The 19956-nt window shown below is 46.2% G+C and overlaps 1 protein-coding gene across 1 annotated transcript; it reads right to left on the bottom strand.

Annotated features, from left to right (window-relative positions):
- Window positions 1-1948: 1948 nt before the first annotated feature.
- ERP27 (endoplasmic reticulum protein 27) lies at window positions 1949-19640 on the bottom strand. Its single transcript, XM_059473316.1, has 7 exons — window positions 19520-19640; window positions 19197-19297; window positions 16429-16566; window positions 12981-13094; window positions 9944-10069; window positions 3040-3237; window positions 1949-2378 (listed from the first exon to the last, which is right to left on the bottom strand). The coding sequence occupies exons 1-7, from the start codon at window positions 19638-19640 to the stop codon at window positions 2334-2336; spliced, it is 843 nt and encodes a 280-aa protein (XP_059329299.1). The 3' UTR covers window positions 1949-2333.
- Between the last annotated feature and the right edge of the window lie 316 nt (window positions 19641-19956).

Below are 19956 nucleotides of genomic sequence, written 5' to 3'. Positions count from 1 at the left end.
TCCTTTGAGATCAGATGTTGTTGCAGAGCAGGGGTTCTCATACCACAGTATGTCTGCAGCGCTGAGGGGAAAGGGAACCCCTTCATCCTGCCCTCTGTCAATTTGCATCTAGCACTTCCTCCATTTGCAAACCAAACCAGCCTCCCCAGACAGCTCAACACATCTGGGCCACATCCATCACAAGTTCAGGTCAGAGATCACACAACGGGGCACAAGGCCCAAAAATAAAGCAAACAAGAGATTGACCCATGCACATGATTCTGCCCCTGGTTTCTGCCTCCAAAGCCCTGTTGCAGTGGCTAAGCCCACCAAAGCTGCACTGTAGAAGCCTTTGAGCACAGGGAGTAAGGCAGACCCCTTATTCCACTGCCACCACATCTGTGCACATCTGTGTGCAGCACCCCAGGGCTGTCTGTGCTGTGTCAGTCCCGAAAAGCACTGCAGAACCGCTGGAGGAGGAGAAGGAGGAGGAGGAGGCTTTTCCTGTGCCTTGCTTGCGGCTCCCAAGTTTGTTGGTTAGATGCAGAGCCCTGGAAGGTGCAGAGGGAATAAAGTCCCCAGTGTACATAAGCTCCTGAAAAGTTATCCCTATAATTAGCTGTGAACACAGTGAGCACAGTCACTGGGGACACTGCTTCTACTCTCAGGCTTGTTTGCAGAACCAGAACTTCATTCATGTCCTATTTTTTTTCCCTGCAGCACTGAGAAAGAGTCACGTCGCTGTGCCCAGTTTCTGCAGCTGGCCAAGACAGATTTCAGGTGCTTGTGCAGCAGCTCAGGGCCCCCACACTCTGATCTGGGCCACAGACAGATGTGCATGGTGCTGGAAACACCTACTGTGCTAAGACTCCTCCCAGATGTCTCCCCAGAAGACCTCTCCCTCTCTGTCAGACTGCAGATAAAGGAATAAACCCTTCCTAGGGAGGAGCAAGCTGTTGCTGTAAAAAGGAGCACTTTTCCAACTGAGGGAAAGTGAGCAGGGCTCTTGGCAGGAGATACAGCCCTGCACATTCTAGGGCTGGCATAGAACCAGGAGTTCAGACCCATCACACGTCACTGCCATGAGGATTCTGGAAGGCAGGCGTGAGTTTGCTCTGCCTGGGTTCTGGGCCAGTGGGAGGTGAGCCATGTCTCATCCTCAGAGCTGAAGTGTGACAGGGTCCAGGATGGGAGCCCCTGGCTCCCCGGTGTTTCAGAGGGGCTGATCCCTGTGCTCACACCTTCACACAGATAACACCAAAGCTGCTTCATTCACAGGTCGTTCCAGCCCAGTGCTACAACCTCTGCCCATTCCCACAGCAAAAGCAGCAAGGTATTCTGACACCTTAGACCCTTCCCCTCTCTCTGGGGCACAGCCTTCAACTCTTAACATCTATACTGTACTTTTACAGTCTTCTCTCAATGCTTAAAAGCCACAAGGGGATCCAGCAGAATTCAGACATATATTTTTATGTTTTACCCCTGTACACACCCTCATTCAAAAGGTCACCTGGTGCAGATAACAGCTCTCTTCCCTGGCCATACAGATGGTGAGAGCATGCCTTGCTCTGATCCACAACAGCCTGTCCTGGGTAAGATTACTGACTGCAACATCTTAGGCTCATTCAGTTTTGCTGCACCATCTCAGACCTGCTTACCTAGTGCTGTTCTGGTCCCAAAACTTCAGATATCTCATGTCCTGGTGGAAATATCTATTGACAATGGGTCCATTTCCATAGGGAATTACTTTTAGCAACCAGCCTGATTGGGTAGGCATTGCTTTGGGTAAACTCAGAGAAAGGAAGTTTTCTGAGCTTATCCACTCATAAATAGAGACTTTGTCCTTAAGTGAAAGACAAGGGGAGTGGGAAAAAACATTTGCATAAAAATTCAGGCCACTCACTTATTGCTTTATTTAGTAAAATAAATGGAAAATTTCATGTGATATCAAGCAACAAACCTCTTTGTAGTATCAGGCAAGGCTGACAGTGGATCCCAGCATGGCACCAAAACCCAAAAGAATGAGGGAAACAGATCCCTGGAAATATTAGCCTTACTTCAGATATTGTCATTTCACTGTGCCACCCTTTGCTTCAACAGTGGCACAGAAAGACATATTGTAGGACAATACCAGAGGTCCTGAAGTACTGAAAAAAGAGCTCTGGAGCCAACAAATGAGAAGAGATAAGAGAGAAGAGATTCCTGGAGAGGACAGACAGTGTGTATGTAGATGGAATGATGATGGGAATCCACGACTGAATTGGCTCAGGAATTGCTGAGCTGTAAGGCAGAGTGAACTCTTCATAGACCAGAAACAGACTCTGGCTACAGTCATCCTCTTGGCTGAGAAAGAATCAGAGTTCTTCATTGGGGGGCTTCTCCTCAGATTTGTCTTCTTTCTAAAACACATCAGAGGGATGAAATCAGTTTTGACATTACTTGGTTTCTCAGCATAGGGATAACGAAAAAAAAAATAACTCAAACGCCTCCCTCTGCTGTCTATGCCACTGCCCTATGTCATTTCTGTCACACAACACTAAGACTCTGTGCTACAGGAGGACGAATTTTGACAGAGAGACAACTTATAACACTGCATGAACATGAAGATTTAATTGTGCCTCTCCCAGCAGAGACCACTGGTAGAGTCCTAAGGCCCAATCTGTACACTCTGTTCTGTAGTCTTCCTGGTAGTTTTAATTCCTATCCATGCCGCTGGTCTCTCTGACCTGCACTCATATGCTGCCATCCACCACCTCCCCTCTCAGCATCCAAAAGCACCCTTCACTTTGTCTCCCTAACTGTTCCTAAAAGATAGATGCTTCACAGAGACCTTAATACAGCTGCAGAGATCAGTGAATTCTTCTTGCTGGAAGGCAGAGGTCAATAAAGAAAGAGGGTCTGCAAAGACATCCACCTCTGCTCTGCCCTAAATCTCATTTCTCTGATATTCAGGTGGAAGTGTACATGAAAGAGAAAGTGACAGGGATGGGGAGGAGTTCAAGGAGCTGAAGTAATCTTCTCCAAGAGCCTGGTAACCAACATCATCAGGCCTCCCTTTACCTTTGACATTCTTTGTAGGAAACTATTACAGAAGTCCTGTACACGCTCAATGGAGATGTCATCCACAGCCACCACTTCATGCTCATCATCTGGGGTGTGGAATATAGCCAGAGCTGGCAGGTGGGACTTCTTCAGCTGGAAGTACGACAGTACTCGTTCATTGCTCTGCAAATTGCTGTCCAACAGGATAAAGAGGATCTGTGGTGGAAATACGAAAGAAAACGTGAGAAAAACAGAAGCTGAGACGGATAACAGATCCCCAAGCAGTGATCATATGAAGATTAACAGTGATATTTTTATAAAGATTTTGAGAAAACCATCCATACTCTGTTAGGACAATGCTTTCCTTGGCCACTATCTAGCAGCTCCATGCAGTACATCTGTCTGTATTTTATCAAGTCCAGACTTACACTACCAAACAAAATGTCTTCTTTCACCTTCTTTAAAAATATATCTACAGAATGACAGGAAGGGAGTCTTAGCTTCCGTTCTCTTAAAAGATAAGGAAACAAAATGTTTTTTATCTTAACAGCAAATGTCAAAGAAGCTGAATCCATTACTTGCATGTTATTTGGATAGGATGCTCACATCCTTGCAAGACCCAGTGTAAAAAGAGGTTTTGGTGGGAAGAATCAAATTCAATTGCAAGAATGTGAGAATGAAGTACAGGGCATCAGGAACTTGCAAGGATAAGAACATGAGAGTATCAAAACCAAAGGACATGTTGAAGTGAGCAGAAGTGAGGATGCAAGGACTTGGGAAACAGAAGTTTTTGGCAAGACAGAAATGTCCATATAGCCCAGCTCAGTGGAGCATTCAGACCTGAGGAGAGAAGCTCAACATGATGAGAATGACCTACAGTCATTATTATAAAATTCATAAGAGAAAATAAATATAGCAGTTAAACAATTTAATCAGTGACCTGATTAAATAGAATCCCTCAGCAGATGAGATCCAAGTCAATGAAAAAAATACCCAGCTAGCATGTGTAATTTTATCTTCTTTTTACCCTGTGCAATCTACTGGGCCTAGCATATTCAGTGTACCTATGGACGAGGTTGTGGCTTCACTTACACAAGAAAATAAGAGCTTAAAAAAAAGAAGCAATGTAATGTGAAGATTATGTGCCCAGTTCCCAGGCTGTGACTCATGTTTTTCTTTCTTTTCAATGAAGAACACTCAAGTTAGGTCCAAACTTGTTTTCTTCTCTATAAATAAACTTCATAAATACTAAATTCTTTACTTATTAAATTTATGTTCTACAAAAACAAATATATCTGAAAGCTTTCCTAGGCAACAGCTTATTGGGAAGGAGGGTATTTAGGCTGCTGTAAGGTTTAGCTTCAGTTTTTTAGTGAAATACAGAAACAGGAACAGCACTTTCACTGGATATGTGATATTCACCATTTGTAATTTTTCTTCCAAAAGTCAACTGTGCCCCGAGAGCAAAAAGCTGGTGAGCAGACAGGTGGTGGGGTACTTCTCCCAGAGCACTTAATTAGTCTTTTTGCAGGATAAAACACCAAGCTAGAAAAGGGTCACATACTTAAGGTTCACAGGTCTAGGGACATGATCTAAGAGACTTTCAGATGGAACAGCAGTATGAAATGTTTTAGGGCTCCCTTTTCAACTAGAAAGCTGGAAACAGAGGCCAGTGTTGGAGGGAAGCACTTTCAGAGTGTCAGTACAGTAAACGGTACTGCTTTTCATGGTGCATTCAACAGCTTTTGGGTTTCTCTATAAGAGATTGACTAGACAACAACTTTTTTTAAATCAAGCATTAAAGAATAAGTAATTTAAAAAAATTATTGTTGCATTACTTCCTATACAAAATCTCCACCACCTTTAAAACAGATGAATAGTATTTTAAAATAGTAACATGAATAAAAGTTAGTCAATATTCTTCACTTCATCAAGCTTCCAGACTTTGCTAAAACACCCAAAACTAAAAATATCTACATACTTTATCCATGAATACCAAGAATAGAGTAAGAATAAAAGAGCAAAAAGGTTGAGATTTAGAACTCCGAATGCCTTCTTCCCCACAGGAGGAAACAGAAACACACGATCTGGCCCCTCAGCTAGAGAGGCTGAGATACCATCAAATCATTCAGAGTTCCTGACATGGATCTCTCTAATGACTCCCATTTGGCTCATATCGCTACAGTGTGCCAAAGCACAGCAAAGTTTCCTTCTCTGCCTACATTCAAAAATACAGGAAAGAGAGCAATTGCACTTGGGCCACTGTAGCTCAGAAGCAGACCCCTTAATGCCTATGAGAATGGTCATTCCTGGAAAGTTTGTGACTTGGGATGGGTCCTCCTTCAGGAGAAGGGCCCACCTCTGCTGGTTGTGCTCCAGGAGCCCTGCCAGGACCTGTGTGGTCTCAGGGTCACACCTGTGGGGCAGAAGGGAGGATGTGCTGGCCCAGAGGCCACTGGACTGGAAGCCTGATCTCCACAGCAGCTGAAAACCAAGAAAATTTCTCAGTTGTCACATTTCCATGATAGATGCCATCTTGTGGAACTGGAATTTTCTCATGAGGAATTTATTTTGTTCAGAGATTCCCAATCAGCTGCAATCATAAAAAATGAACACAGTAACCATAGAAAATTACATTGACCATGAGGCAGGATTCACATTGCCTGACCTCTGCTGTCCAGATCCTAGTCTTGTCTCAGCCAGTCATCTACATAATCTCTACAATAAACAGTGACAGGCGTTTAATTCCACCCATTTTAGAAGGGAAGGAGGCATATGCCCTTGTTTCTCTCTCAGTACTAAAAAGAGCCTAAAACATTTACTCAGATGACCCACCAAAGACAGAATTCACCAAAACCAAATCCCACTCATAATGGCAACTCTAATGTCACTGCTAGAGATCAGTTAGTTCCATCCCAAACAGAAAGTTCCCTTTCCATTTCATACCATCCTGTACAATAGCTGGTTGGGTGTTTTAAATTCTGAGATTATTTCCATAATTTTTTTCATTTTGTAGCAATCTTCCTGCCTGTGCTCAGAGATCTGCTGCTTCAGGCACTGAAGGATATCCTGCATTAATGAGAAACCACTTCACACAAAATGTCCCCTTCACACATGATATTTTCTGTGCATTGTCACTTGCAATAAACCACCTTTCATAAATTTTCTACACTGGTGCTGTCTTGATGTCTTAACAACTTGATTCCCAGCCCAGTGCTTTTAGAACATCAAGTTGGTGGATATGGAATGATGTTATTGCCCAGGGAATTAAAGATAATTGAAAATAGCCCTGCAATGATAGAAACCAATTGGCCATTGTTTAGTTTTTCCTCCAACAAAGACAAACAGAAAGGATGGTCAAGCCTTATATCCAGTGTTTGACTTTGAACTTCAGAGGGCTGAATTTCATTGTTTTGTATAAGCAAAAAGATCAAATTCTGACGTCTGAGTAATTTCTTACATCATAGTGCATCAATGCAAAACAAAAACATCAGTCATGAATTTTAAAAAAAGACAGCTATAAAACCAACTTTACTGTAGATATCTATTAAGTGAGATAAAAAGTCTGTATTTACAGGCTTCTCTCTTTATGACTAAAAAAGGCATCTCTAAATATTATCTCTCTCAGTTCTGGATCCCTCAGTGTCTGACAAGAAGAATAAAAGTTGTACAAATGACTGTCTGCAAGAGAAAGGCCATCATCTTTTCATTTTCATGGAAGAACTCCTGAAGGACACCAGGAGTTTCTCAAACTCCATTTCTAAAGGGACCTACATCTAAATTAAAAGGGCGTTTACAAACATCCTTACCCAAATCATTTTGACATTGGAAACCAATTATGTCAGCTGCAAAAAAACCTGTTTTTGTTATTCCCAACATCACCTTGTTGATACTTCTGCAAACGCCCATGAGTTACAACAGCTGTAATTACCATGTTATACTCTGACACTGTGGAAAGAAAACTGAATATAAGTATTCTAATTTGGCTCAGCAATGCAAACCCTGACATCTCCTTTCCAGTGCATTTCCTTTCCTTGCCTGGACTCTTGGCAGTACTTTCTCAAATAAGCACATATTTGATTGAAGATCCAAGAGGGCTGGTGGATTTATTCCCACAGCTGCAGTGCTCTGAACTCTGTTAGCTGTTATCCACCCACAATTGTTCCTCAAAAAGTGCTAGAAAACTACCATATTTCTTCTTATTGTGGTCAGCTTCTGCTGGTTTAACGTCATCTATCATTTGCATTTTTGTCTCCAACATTTTACAGGGCTCAGGTTCCACAATAAAATCTAGAAAATTAAGGCTGCCTCCAGGCACTGACTGTTACTGCAGGTGCAGTTCAGACTGTTTTCAAATATAAGTCCTCACCATCCTGCCTCATGGATCCTCCAGCTGAAAATTTCAGCTGTCCCTCAGGCAGAAGTGAAAATATCATAAACCAGAGGTGAAAGAACCATAATCCAGAAACTGGCAGGTGAATCACATCCTCATGATCCATTAAAGGTTGGACTCAGTCATCTTAGAGATGTTTTCCAACCTCAGTTATTTCACAATTCCACGCTTTCTCTTCACTCTTTGGGGTGAAGAAAAACCAACCAAGTCATTCATCAGCAGTAGCAGCTCCTCTTCATCTCTCTCTCCATGTGACAAGTTTCTCTTTTCCCTCCCCCTGATGATGGCAATGACAAGGACTGTTCTTCCATCAGCGTGCAGCAGAGATGAGTGACAGGATCAGTTCCCCTTCTCCTGCTTGGGATCCTTTTTGAGTCTCTGTTTATGTTCTACTGGCTTGTAGAAATGCTGCACACACCAAGTACCCCCAGTCTGTTCTGGCCCTCTGCAGTCGCTGTAGAGCAGTGCTGGATGCAGTGGAACGTGCTCACAGGAGCCTGAACATCTCTCCACTGCACAGCAATGATTCCTTGCTCAAACCACTGGTAGCACTGACCCCTCGGCACAAACAAACCTTTCACCACCATCCCACAGGACAGGAATTATTCACTGGAAATCCTGAACAAAATTCAAGTCAAGAATCTTGCATTTATTCTCAGACTGAAAGCTGCTGAAAGGCAAAATCTAATCAATACTTATTTTGAAGCAAGCCTCAATTAACTTGGTAGTTCCAACAACACATAACTTCACAAAGGAAAATTAGCCAGCAGGGATCTTCATGGCATTGTGCAGTGGCTGCCACTGACACCCAAACTAATTCAGGTCTTTCTATATGGCAGAGCAATGGGGACAAACCCAAGTGGGCATTTCACTCTGCTTACTCCTTTTTATCCAGACCTAAAATCCAAGCAGAGAGATCTTAGCTCTCTCTCACTCCTTTCTAGGAGGGCAGTCCAAAACACAATTAACTCCTCAGAGTGCCACTCCTTTGGGAAAAATAACTTATTAGACTCTAGGTCACTTCATCTCTGTGTCCTCAAGTACCACAGCAATAAAGTGGAAATAATTAGTCAAATCCCCACATCTCTAATACTTGTACTTTACTCTGGCAAACTTGTTGACTGATTCGTTTGGAAATGTGCCTGAACAAATAAAAAAACTCAAAGATTTGGCTTGCTGAGAATTCATAAATTGTCTGAACTTCAGTAGAACATTTTATCCAATGTTTTGTGAAGTATTTCTAGGAAAATTACAGCTATTTACTCAGATCTAGGCAAGTCACATGAAAACTAGATGCAGCTGCATCAGCAAAGGATACTGATGCTAAACAGCATTGTGTTGGAAGAAATAGCTGCGAGGTGGAGACCTGTATCAGACTCTGCTTCTCATGGAGAACAGTGTTAATTTTGTCACTTTAACACACATCTCACAATAGATAAATGGAATTTTACAGATAAATGAGTTTTCTTTTATAACTACATATTCATCAAAGCAAAACATTTTTGAAGAGACCTTTTGTTTTTGATATATAGTTTCTGCCTAGTCTCTTGCCAATGGTTAGGAAAGATGTAAAAGTTCCAAAGTAGTCCTGCCATAAGCAAGACTTTTGAGATTGCATGGATCTGAGGTGGTCCCTGAATTCGAAGGTGAGGTTATTCTTGATTTATAATCTGTTCCTTCAATACCAAAACCAGATGCATACAGATATTCTAGCTTTCAGATCCCAAATCTTTCCAGCTCCACACTTCCCAGAGGAAGACCTCTTGGTGCCTCTCAGCTCATCCTTCCCCACTTCTCTGACATTCTGCCCCCTCCCATCTGCTGTTCTCCCTGGCCACAAATGCCTGCTGTTGCTCCCAATCCTCCTTTGCTTGCAAGTTCATTCCTCTGCTCCTTGGACACAAATTCCACTGTAATCCAGCTGCTGGCAGAGAAGCAGACATTGGATGATTTACTATTTGCGGAGCTCTGTTCCCAGAGGAATGAGATTCAGGCAAAATTTCTCTGAAGCACCTCATCTATCTCATCACCTTAGTGTGGGAAATCTAAGCAATCAATTTGCAGCTCCTTTAAAACAGCTATTTCCAGAAGTGAAAGGGTTAAGAAGCACTGACATTATTTGCCCTCTGGTCACTTATATAAGCTGCCTTGGCGTTCTGCAGGCTGTAGGTACAAATTCACCTCTCACATCAGTAGAGCACAACTGTTGCCAGACTGAAGAGCAGCAGCTGTGTGTCCTCTCCCTACAAAAGGGAACAAAACTGGGCTAAAAGCCACAAAGTCCCTGATGTTTCACCAGGAGAGCAGAGAGCAGGATACAGAGGGGATTTACCCCGTGAGAGATGGCAAACTGGCAAAAGGTGAACAGAACCAACCCATCCTTTTAATTATCCAGATAATCCTCTTTTCCTGCTACTTGACCTTTGCTCTCGTGATTCACCAGAGGAGATTATGCCCTCTCCACTCATGGCAGAAATCACTGGGTTTTCTCCTCCCCAACAGCCCCTGTTTCTCTCTGTTTGGACTCACCTTGCCCTTGTAGAGCTCTGCCGCTGCCCGGAACTTGCGCATTCGCTCGGGGTGCTTTGGAGACATCTTGTCCGTGATCAGGAGGAGGTTCAGGATCAGAGAGCTCTGCATCACACCTACTGCTGTCTGCCCAGCACAGAGAGAAACACAGACAAGGAGATTGAGAACACTCAGTTGGCATTGGATGCAGTGTCAGTGGGACATGGCTCAGCTGTGGCTTCTCTGCAAGTCAGTATCAAAAGCAGGACAGATTTCTTTAAAGCAGGGTGGATCCAATTCAGGTTCCTTGCAGAAGCTCTTAACCCCCCTGGCTTTGCTTGTTCTCCAGACAAGGGTCTGAAGACCCCAAAGGTCCATCACTGGCCTTAAGATAGTGACTAGGCAAGAGGAGTAGGAGTAGGGCAGAATACAGGAAGACTAAAGATGTGAAGAGCAAGGCCAGCAAACACTGAATATACGGGTGTCCTAAATCGCTGAGGTCCAGCACTTGTCTGAAAAACAAGCAAGAAAGTGAGAAGGATTTGTGGTGTCAAGGTCGGTGTTTGTCCTTATTTTCTTTCTTTGGTGTTACACTGTATGTAGGATGGGGATGAGTTCACAGTTTCAGCAGCCTGAGGGCCTGGACAATCCTGAGTGCTGAGGGTTAAAATTGTCTCTGTGTCCCACGGTGAGAGAAGACCCTGGGCAAGGGCCAGGTGGGCACTGCACACTGGCCCTCTGTGAGGAACCAGGGCTGGCACTGCCCAAGAAGCCACAGCACCATCTCCATGAACTCGCTCACTCCTCATCTCACTTCTGTCTGCTTCCTGCCGGCCTGCAGCCTCTCCCTCAAATTAAACAGGAGTGGGGCCAGACCTGCTGCCTCCCTAGTGCCACCAAAACCACAGAGGCACAGCCTGTGCAGCTCCCGCCAGTGGCAGCACAAAGTTTCCACATGCTCCAGGAGTAACAAGGAAGGGGTCAGGGAGTGCATGCTGGCAAGGGCCGTGAATAACAGAGCATCTAGACTTTGGCAGACTGGACTCTGCTGTTTGCTTAATATTTATCATATATTTTGTATCCCTTCACTTTTCTGATGGTGTGCAGCTGAGGTGGGGAACAGTGGAGGGGTTGCAAGCTAAGCTGGGAAGCGTTAGAGGAGCTCATGGGAGAGGATGAGGCTGAAGGTGAGGATGAAGCCAGCAGCAAGCCCCTTGACAAGGCTGGGGTGAGAGCAGACAGGGAGAGAGCAGCAATTCCTCCAGCAGCTCCGCACAAAGGTGTGCTTGTCCGCACAACCTTGTGCGAGAGCAATCAGCAGAGCTCATCAGCAGGGCTGCATCACATCTAACTCTCCTGAAAAACCCACGGGGTAAACATTGCCTAAAAATTCCTAAAGTATGTGGGAGAAACAGTAAGGGCCCCAGTATGGGGAGAGGAGCTCTTGGCAGCACTTGGTGTGAGCCATGTGACCCCATTATCTGCTGACCTGCAGCGTTTTTGGATGCAAACAGCATATGCACTGGGAATAAATATTTATGAAAAACCAAGCTACCTTAGGGAAGCTGGGAGGGCTTTGGGCCAGGGACTGCAGGAGGCACTGTTAATTGCAGCACCTTGATAGAGCTCCAAAGCATCTGGGAAAGAAACTGCAACAACATCTGTACTGACATCAGGGTGGAGGGGACCGGCTGAACAGCTGAGGAATTCTCAGTCAGGGAGACAGCCTGGTGCCAAACAGGACACCATGCAGTGAGAGCCCAAAGCATCAACAGAAATGCATCAAGAAAGAGAGATTGTCCCATGAATTGCAGAAGGATCTAATAGGGGCTCCAAGGTTTCAGAAGGTCTGGGAAATTACAAAGACGAGAACATCATCCCTGCTGATGTGACTTGGGTATTCTTAAAGGGCTGTTAGGCCAGTGGAGCAGGATATAGCAGTCCCCAGAAACATTTTGTGATTTCAAAATGTAATTTTCCCTTTTGAAGATAAAAAAAAACTTTTTTTTTTTTTTTGTTACAAAAAATAACCAAAATCCTACCATATTTCACCGGGGGAAAAAATGTACAAACTGTTACATTTCAAAACAAAACCCTCTCCTACTTGTGGGTTGCAACTGAACTGACTGAATGCATCAGGTTCGTCTCTGATACAAACTGAGCCTGGTCAGCGCTGTTATAGCTATCCAGAAGGCCACAAAATACCCCATCAGCAATGATGAAGTCTCAGCCTTGCAGCAACTGGGGCTTCTAACACCTGCTGACCACAGCAATGAGACCAAGGAACCGCTAGGATTTCAGGAGAACCTAAATCCTTGGTCAACCTGTGCAGCAGGGAGGGGTGCTGGGACCCTACCACTGCCAGTCAGATGGGTGAGCCAACGAAGATGGCCAACATGGAAGCATTCTAAGCCTGATTTTGTGTCTGGTTGGTTGGTTGGTTGGTTGGTTGGTTGGTTGGTTTGTTTGCTTGCTTGCTTGTTTGTTTGTTTTTGTGGTGGTAGTTGTTATTGAACTGATGAATTCTGGAGGAACGATGGAAGGGATGGGAAAGATTTTGCTTGGGAAGTTCCCAACCTGCTCTTCAATATGTATTCAAATATTTGGGCTTACATCATGCCCTATGTGCTGAGTGATGCATAAATCCTGCCTTCTGAGAGCAGGTCATTTGAGCTTCCATGTTTCTCAAGGCTTGTCAAAGAGAGGGCATTCTGGCTGAGCTGGCTCTGCAGGCATAGCACAACACTGCAAATGTCCATGGGAGGAAGCAGCGCTGCCTGCAGAGTAGTAAGAAATGGAGTTCTCTGTCCCTCAACATCCCAAATTTACTGGAAAGCCAAAGGAACTGTGATGGGTCCCTTCCTCTCCCACCACACTCATGCCCCAGCAAATCTGCTTCCAGTCCACATGTGGAGCAGCAGTGAAGAGCTGTGTGGCTTCCCCAATCCCATCTACACCATCACACTATCACGTCCATCTGGATATGCAAACTGGGCCCAGAGGGTACCATGAGAGGAAGGCCAAGCACAGGGTGAGGGTGCAGGGAGCCGGTGTTTACCACAGGGTTGTACTCTGTCACCAGGCGGAGCTCGTTCATGCGAACGAAGCGGATCAGCTTCTTGGCATCGACCTCTCCGCTGCTCATGTCCAGATCCCGACGGTCATTGTCCACCTGGAGTCAGGCAAAGAAAGACATCTATGGTCACAGCTGTCCTCTCCTCCCAGCACCTCCTCCAGAGGCACTGATTGCCCTCACTCACAGAGACACCCACCCCTGGGACACCACCATCCTCTCTCCCCCGCTGCACAATCCCAACTCTTCCCATCACCATTCTGGAGCTCTAGAACCTACAGGAACGAGCCTGCACTTTGGGATAAGGCTCTCCCAGCCTTCTCCAGCCTCCAAAGGACAAGCCAAACTCATGGTATAACAGAAATCTCTGAGGGCTCCAGACATCCCTACACCACCAGCTCTCAATGCACTGGAGACAGGGAGAATTAGCTACAAACTATTCTAGGCATTGTGGAGAGAGGCCATTAAATAGTCTAGCTCCTCACATCAATACTGGCTTTATGTCCCTTTTAAACATCTTCATCTGCTCATTCTGTTTCTTCTACAAGTAATAAACATTGGCGTCGCCCGGTATGGAATTCCTGGAAACATTGTGCAAGCAGGAAATCTCTCCAATAAAAAGAGGATTTTTCTTCCAGTACAGCAGGAAAGAAAACAAAAATAAAATAAAAAATATTAAACCCAGCATATTTCAGCTTTAGAGCAAAATTCATCCTGCCACACATCTCCCCACACTTCATCCCCTCAAAATGATGGGATTTTATTGAGATTTTCATAACCTGATAAACAGAAAAAAGCAGGCAACCACTGAATGATAGCAATACACTAGGGTTTAAGGGCAGGGTTCCTGAGTAGTACCACCACAGGACGTGATGGAGCTAAGCCATGGGAGCAGTGGTCTCTGACATGAAGTAGGATCAAAGTTTGGGATTTGAAAGCCATTGATACACATGTTGAATGACGTTCTTGGGGCTGAGAAGCAGTCCACATGCACACCTCAGATTTTACTCTCTGCATGTGGACAACCTCTGAAAGTTGTTGTGTTAGTTTTTCCAGTGGTGTGCAGACATCTAAAGTAATTTTTGCTGTTCTGTGGTCATTGGCAAGGTCTTTGATACCAGTCGCCCGCCCTGTCTGACAACACAAGCTGGTGATTTTCAGACAGTGTGGCCTGATTCCTCTCACAGGTTTTCCTCCTGCACAACATGAAAGGGCAGCTCTGCTCAAGTAAATAAGATCAGGACAGTGCAACACCTGAGCAGTGAGATCAGACGGGCCTTGAGAACCAGTCTGAAGCAGCTTGGACTCTACAGAAAGTCTTCTCTTGGCTTTCATGGGCTTCTGGAAACTTCTGACTTCCATTTGGGGATAATAACATCTTGAATCAGCACTCAACATTTATGTTTTTAAGAAAATAAGGTTGGAAAATAGCCTGCATTTAATAGCTGAAGCTCTAGTCAAAATGTCTTTACCACTCCATATAATTAGGTGGTTAGCATCTATTAACTATGTTCTTTTTAGGTCTATCAGGATTTCTTACTAGAATAAATCTGTTTCTTTCCCCTATTTACAAAGAAGTCACACCAGTTGACACAGTCCCTCCTACTACTGTAATTATGGTTTAAACTTCTAAGCATTGTGTTTCATACACTGCAAAGGCAAAGAAAAAAATTAATTTATGCCTCTGATTCACTTCTATCCTGGTGACGCATCTTTGTATCCTTCAAATGAGTATTTGATTCCAAGTTCCTGTATCCGTTCTTTTAAAATTCCTTTTTATCTCTGACCTCTTACTCCTACACATTATTCATCACAGGATAAAAGAAAAAATAATGTGTCTGATAATTTCAGAAAAACTGACAATCAGACAAGTGAATTGTCAACCATATTTGAACCTGACTAGTACATTGTTTTCTTGGCTGTTTTTTTCCATATTAAAGAAGAGTTCAGTTGCAAAAACTTGGCTCCGAAAAAAGAATATTCAATATAATACAAATTCCAGCAATCCAAACAATTTATTTTATCAACTCTCTCCCAGTGCAGCCATCCTCACTATCTGCACAGTGCAAAAACAAAGGATCTTTTCAATATTTTTGGAAGAAAACCACAATGACTAAGAACCAAAATTGAAATGGGTGTTGCTGAAAATTGCAACATCTAGCAAATAAAAGGTTAAATAAAAGGATCTGCCTAACTATTGCTCACTCTTAGATCATTCTTTTCTAATTATTTGGATAATATCAGTGGTAAACATGGTGCAGGAAATGATGAGGGGGGAAAAGAGAACAAACTGTCCAATCTTTGTACAGACTGGATCTAGAACTTGGCCAAGCTGCCATAGTTTCCCTAGACCATGTGGTGTGTACCCATTTCTCCCCACCTCAAGCACTTAGAGGTCTGGTGTCACAACATTTCACTGGCTTTTAGGACATCTTGTGCTGCCTGGGGCCCCGTTCCTCTTCAGACACACCTACCTCTGCAGTTTGCCACTGCCATGCTTGTGCAAGAAGGAGCAACGTGGGGAAATTGATGTAACCAGTAGAATCCTTGCTCTTAGCTCTTCTTGGTACTTTTGCAGCAAGCACATGGCTCTTCCCAATGCCATCTCCTTAAATTTCAGCAAATATAGCTACATTGAGGCTATACTGAGCTACCTGCACTTAGAGCTGAAGTCATGAGATATGATCTGGCACAGCATCCATCCCTAGGAAACTCAAAAGCAAGACTTCTAATGCCTAAAGTGTATTTAGGAAATTAGTCTGCAAACCACAGTGTAGGGTGGCACAGCATCTCTTAACTGCAGAGACCTCGTCTGGATGTGTTTTCTGTCTCATTGGAAAAGTTTTGTACCCTAGGAGACAGCTTTGTCTGCCTGAAGCGACACTTGCCAAGTTTTGGTATCAAGCCTGCTGTGTTGATCCATTGTGACATGACTCTAGATGCTTTTCATGTGTCTCAGGACCCTTTCCAAAACCACAGAAACTGCATCCAAGTTAATGCCAAGCTCTGGGCAGGTCATGTAGAAACACAGGCATTGCTCTTTGCAGAGCTCTGGGTGCTGACCCAGATCCGTAGGGCAAACACCTAAACAGGAGAATCTTACCAGGTGTAATTAACTCTCCATCTCTCAGCGACAGGCACTCTGCAGTTGAAAAGCAAAGGCCTTCTTTGGGGCAAGAAGAGGGATGTACTTTGAGGTGGGCAGGCAGCCTGACTGCCAATGACAACCCTATTTTTGGCTTGCCCTAAGGAGAGATGCGTTTTATGCTTTTTACTGCTGTATGCACTCGTCCAAGACCCTCTCCCACCCACACCAGCGCTCCGAGCACCCGGACCCAGACCCTTATGCTGGAGATGCAGGTTTTTGCCTGGCAGCGTGTTCCGGGACGGAGCGGCCCGCGATGCCCCCCGGCCCCGCCGCGCTCCCACGCACCGTGCGGAACAGCACCACGGTGTTCTCCGCGGCGCCGTAGTGCGACAGCACGGCCGCGCTGCTGCTGAGCCCGAACGGCACCTCCGCCACCTGTCCGGCCGCACGGCGAAACTGCTCCGCTCCGGGGCTCTGCGCGTCCTGCGGGCACAGCAGGGACGGTGAGGGGCCGAGCCAGAGCCGGCACCGGCACCGGCACCGGCACCGGCACCGGCACCGGCACCGGCACCGGCACCGGCACCGGCACCGGCACCGGCACCGGCCGCGGGCGGACCGAGCGCGACACCTGCCGGCCGCTCGGTCCCCGCGGGAGCGGCCACTGCCGCCGCCTCGTGCGGATCAGGAACCCGCCAGGATGGTGCTGAGCCCCTGGGCACTCGCCAGAACATAGGTGTAGCTCGTTAAAACAAAACAAAACCAAACCAATAAATAAATAAATAAATAAGTATATACATATATATATATATATATATATATATATATACATGCATGTATATAGAAGTGTGAGTTTCCAAAATATATACCTATATAAAAACATCGCCATTTTAATGCTAACCTTGATTCTAGATTAATTTTTTAGCACCTTGCCTTATCAGTATCATGGTTCCTTTTAAAAGGACATCTTAGGTACATCCTGTAAAAAGTAGCTAATTCAGGTGCATCAAAGGATAGAAATGTGCGATTTCTCAGTATTTTGAGGTCCGTTCTCTTTCTTGCAGAGAGCATTAACTACAGCTATCCTTTGCCTGTATTAAAGCCTTCCTTGCTGTTCCCATTCCCAACTTTTTAATGATGTATTTTTGATACTTCTATTTATTGGATATAAATTCTCAAGACATGGTCTCTGCTTGGAAATTGGTTTGTTTTTCTTTTTAGTTTGAACTGTCAGCTCAGCTGTTTGTGAGCCCAGAGAGAATGGAAAACAAAATTCTTTGTTCGTCCAAAGAAAAACATCTCTCATGACCTGTTTTGGAAATGCCAATGCATCAACTGCTCCGGTGAGAACGCTAAAGCTGAGGGTGGGAATAGTCTCGCTGAGTTTTGGAGCATTCCTGGGAAACCTGGGGTTTAATCAGGCTGAGCACTGCCCTTTCTCAGAGACACGCAGGGTTTCTGGAGCAGTGTGCTGTGTTTCCATCACGGCATGCTGTTCCCAGTCGGGGAGGCCGTGCTCATTATACGGGAAGCTTGCCGAGCCACATTCTGCAGTGAACTGAGAGGCTGCAGCAGAGAAGTAATTCATGGTGAGCGGAGAACACGGGCTTTATTTGGATGAATATGCTTTCAGGCCAAGAGCCAAGCCTTCATGGCACACATACGTCTTTATCTGCTGTTCAAATTCAGCCCGGCCGCGCTTCAGGCACCGAGTGCCCGACATGTGGCTGCCCCGTGCTCCTGGCACTGAGGCTGCACGGCAGCAGCTCCGTCTGCCTCTGAAGAATGCAGTCCTGCAGAGGGAGGCCACAGTGGCACAGGACAGAAGGAGCCGTGTCCCTGCTGTAGCTCAGGAGGCGGCTCTGGGCACAGCTCTGCTGCAGGCCCAGCCTCTGCCCTCGGGGAAGGAGGCCTCGCAGGCCCAGCTGCTGCCCTCGGGGAAGGAGGCGCTCGGCACTTTCGTTCCGCGTGTGCAGATTGCCTGCCTGCTTTGCACTGCAGCTTTAGCGCCGCAAGAGCATCCCCCGAGGAGCTCCAATCGCCCGCAGGCACCGACGTGGAGGCGGCTGGAGCTCTGTGATCAGCGCTTACAGGGCCCTGGGGCATCAGCCTCCTGCGCTCACCGCTCACGGACTTGTTGCTGCCGCACTGCACAGGCAGCACCATCGGCCCTCACTCACTCTGGGCTGGGAGATGCCACTGCCCTGCACCAAGAGCACAATGCCCTCCCTAGACTGCCCTCCAGCCCAGGCACAGGGCAGGAGGAGGGAGGCGCTTGCAGAAGGATCTGGTTTTGAAAGTCTGAAGCCTTCTCTGACATGAGGCGGTGTGTGGACAGCAGAAGAGCAGAACAGAGCTCAAAGGAAACCTGGAGAAAGGTGCAACTTAGGGACTTAAAAGTGATAAGGATCCTGTTAAAAAGGCTTCTGTTTTACAGTGCTGTAGCTCAATAAATGCTTTCCTTTTCTTTTCTGAGGAAAAATACTCATGCCATTTGGGGGGGCAAGGGACTCATAGCTGTCACTCACCTTTGAATTCAGTGGAATTTAGATAAGAAGAGACAGAGGTCTCAAGGGTATCTACTCCTACTCTGGGGAACAAAGAAGTGAAACAGAGACCGTGCCTACATCCTCCCCACGAAGAGGCTTCAGCCTGAGCCCAGACTCTCTCAGACTTCAGAGGCCTTGCACTATCACTTCTCCCTGAGACTTGGCTTCCTCATCCCTGTCACACAGGCAGTGCTTTCCTCTGCCTTTGCTGACTACAGCAAATAACTGACATTCCCATTCACCCCTCACCAACACTGTTTCTCTACCATGTACATTTCTTTGTTCCTTCCCCTGCAGCATTTCCCTCTCTCCTGCTCCAGGGCTCCTACAACCTCCTTCATCTTCTTCCCTTACTCCATCTCCTTTTCCATGCACAGACCAAATTCCCTGTGCTTTCTCTGTCACTCATCACCCAATCCCTCCACATGCCTGTCAGAGCCCCAGCACTGTGGGGGCTTTTTGGGACAACAGCTGCTTTGGCAGGTGTTTACACCACATCCACCCTCATGCTCTCATCAGGGTGGGATAGAGCCCACAACTGGCAGAGGGGAGGTGCTGTGAACACACCTGGAAGAATCCAATGACTGCCACCTCTGCACCACTGATGAAGGCTTCGGCATCTGGGATGTTGTCTAACAGGATGGGTTTGTCTGTGGTGCTGGCTGTGCCTGCAGAGCAAAGGTCAGGGTTGGGCAGAGTGTACACAAGGAGCAGCTCAAAGAGGATCCCCCCAACACACACACAAGCATCCCAACCTTACAGCTCTTACACAAGCATCACAACCTTACAACCCACACACCTCTCTTGCAAGCAGAACACATTTGTGCAGCATAAGGAAGACTCCCTGAAGCAGACCCACTTTCCCCAAGGCAGGAAGAAAGCTCACTTACTGTGGGATGCAGAGTCACCCCCCCCAGCACACCCTGCTGGGGAGCACCTGGTAAGCAGGATGGCAAAGAGGCACGGGAAGATGGATGTGCCCATGGCTCCAGCTCGCCTTCTCCTCGCCATGCCACCCTGCTCAGTCCTCTCCTCAGTGAGAGACACGTCAGCTGCTGTGGGGACCCACAGCCTTCCTGGGGTGGTGGGAAGGGAGCAGCTGGCCCAGGGCAAAGCCTCCAGCTCCTGAGATAAGTGCCTGGCTGGAGAAAGCCCCCCTCCCTGCAGTGCAGGAATCAGCCTTGGAGAGCTGCACCAACACTGCCATGGTGTGCCCTCACCCCAGCACTGGCGTCGGCAGCTGCCCTGCACCTTTGTGAGCAGACACCCCAGCTGGATCAAGAACAGCCCTCTCCAGGTGCTGGATCCCAGAGGATGATGCTCCCTT

Source organism: Ammospiza nelsoni, chromosome 5 (genome assembly GCF_027579445.1).
Source record: "Ammospiza nelsoni isolate bAmmNel1 chromosome 5, bAmmNel1.pri, whole genome shotgun sequence".
NCBI classification, from domain to species: domain Eukaryota; kingdom Metazoa; phylum Chordata; class Aves; order Passeriformes; family Passerellidae; genus Ammospiza; species Ammospiza nelsoni.
Note: the sequence above shows the minus strand (reverse complement) of the source record. Positions and strands in the feature narration are given on the sequence as shown.

Bases quoted from the DNA above. Each gene is read 5' to 3' on its own strand.
- ERP27 (XM_059473316.1), bottom strand. From the start codon at position 19,640: ATGGCGAGGAGAAGGCGAGCTGGAGCCATGGGCACATCCATCTTCCCG. The intron at 13,095-16,428 runs GTGCGTGGGAGC...GCCTGACTCCAG, and splicing joins CCGTGGTGCTGTTCCGCACG to GTGGACAATGACCGTCGGGA. The intron at 10,070-12,980 runs GTAAACACCGGC...TGTGCTGGGCAG, and splicing joins TGACAGAGTACAACCCTGTG to ACAGCAGTAGGTGTGATGCA.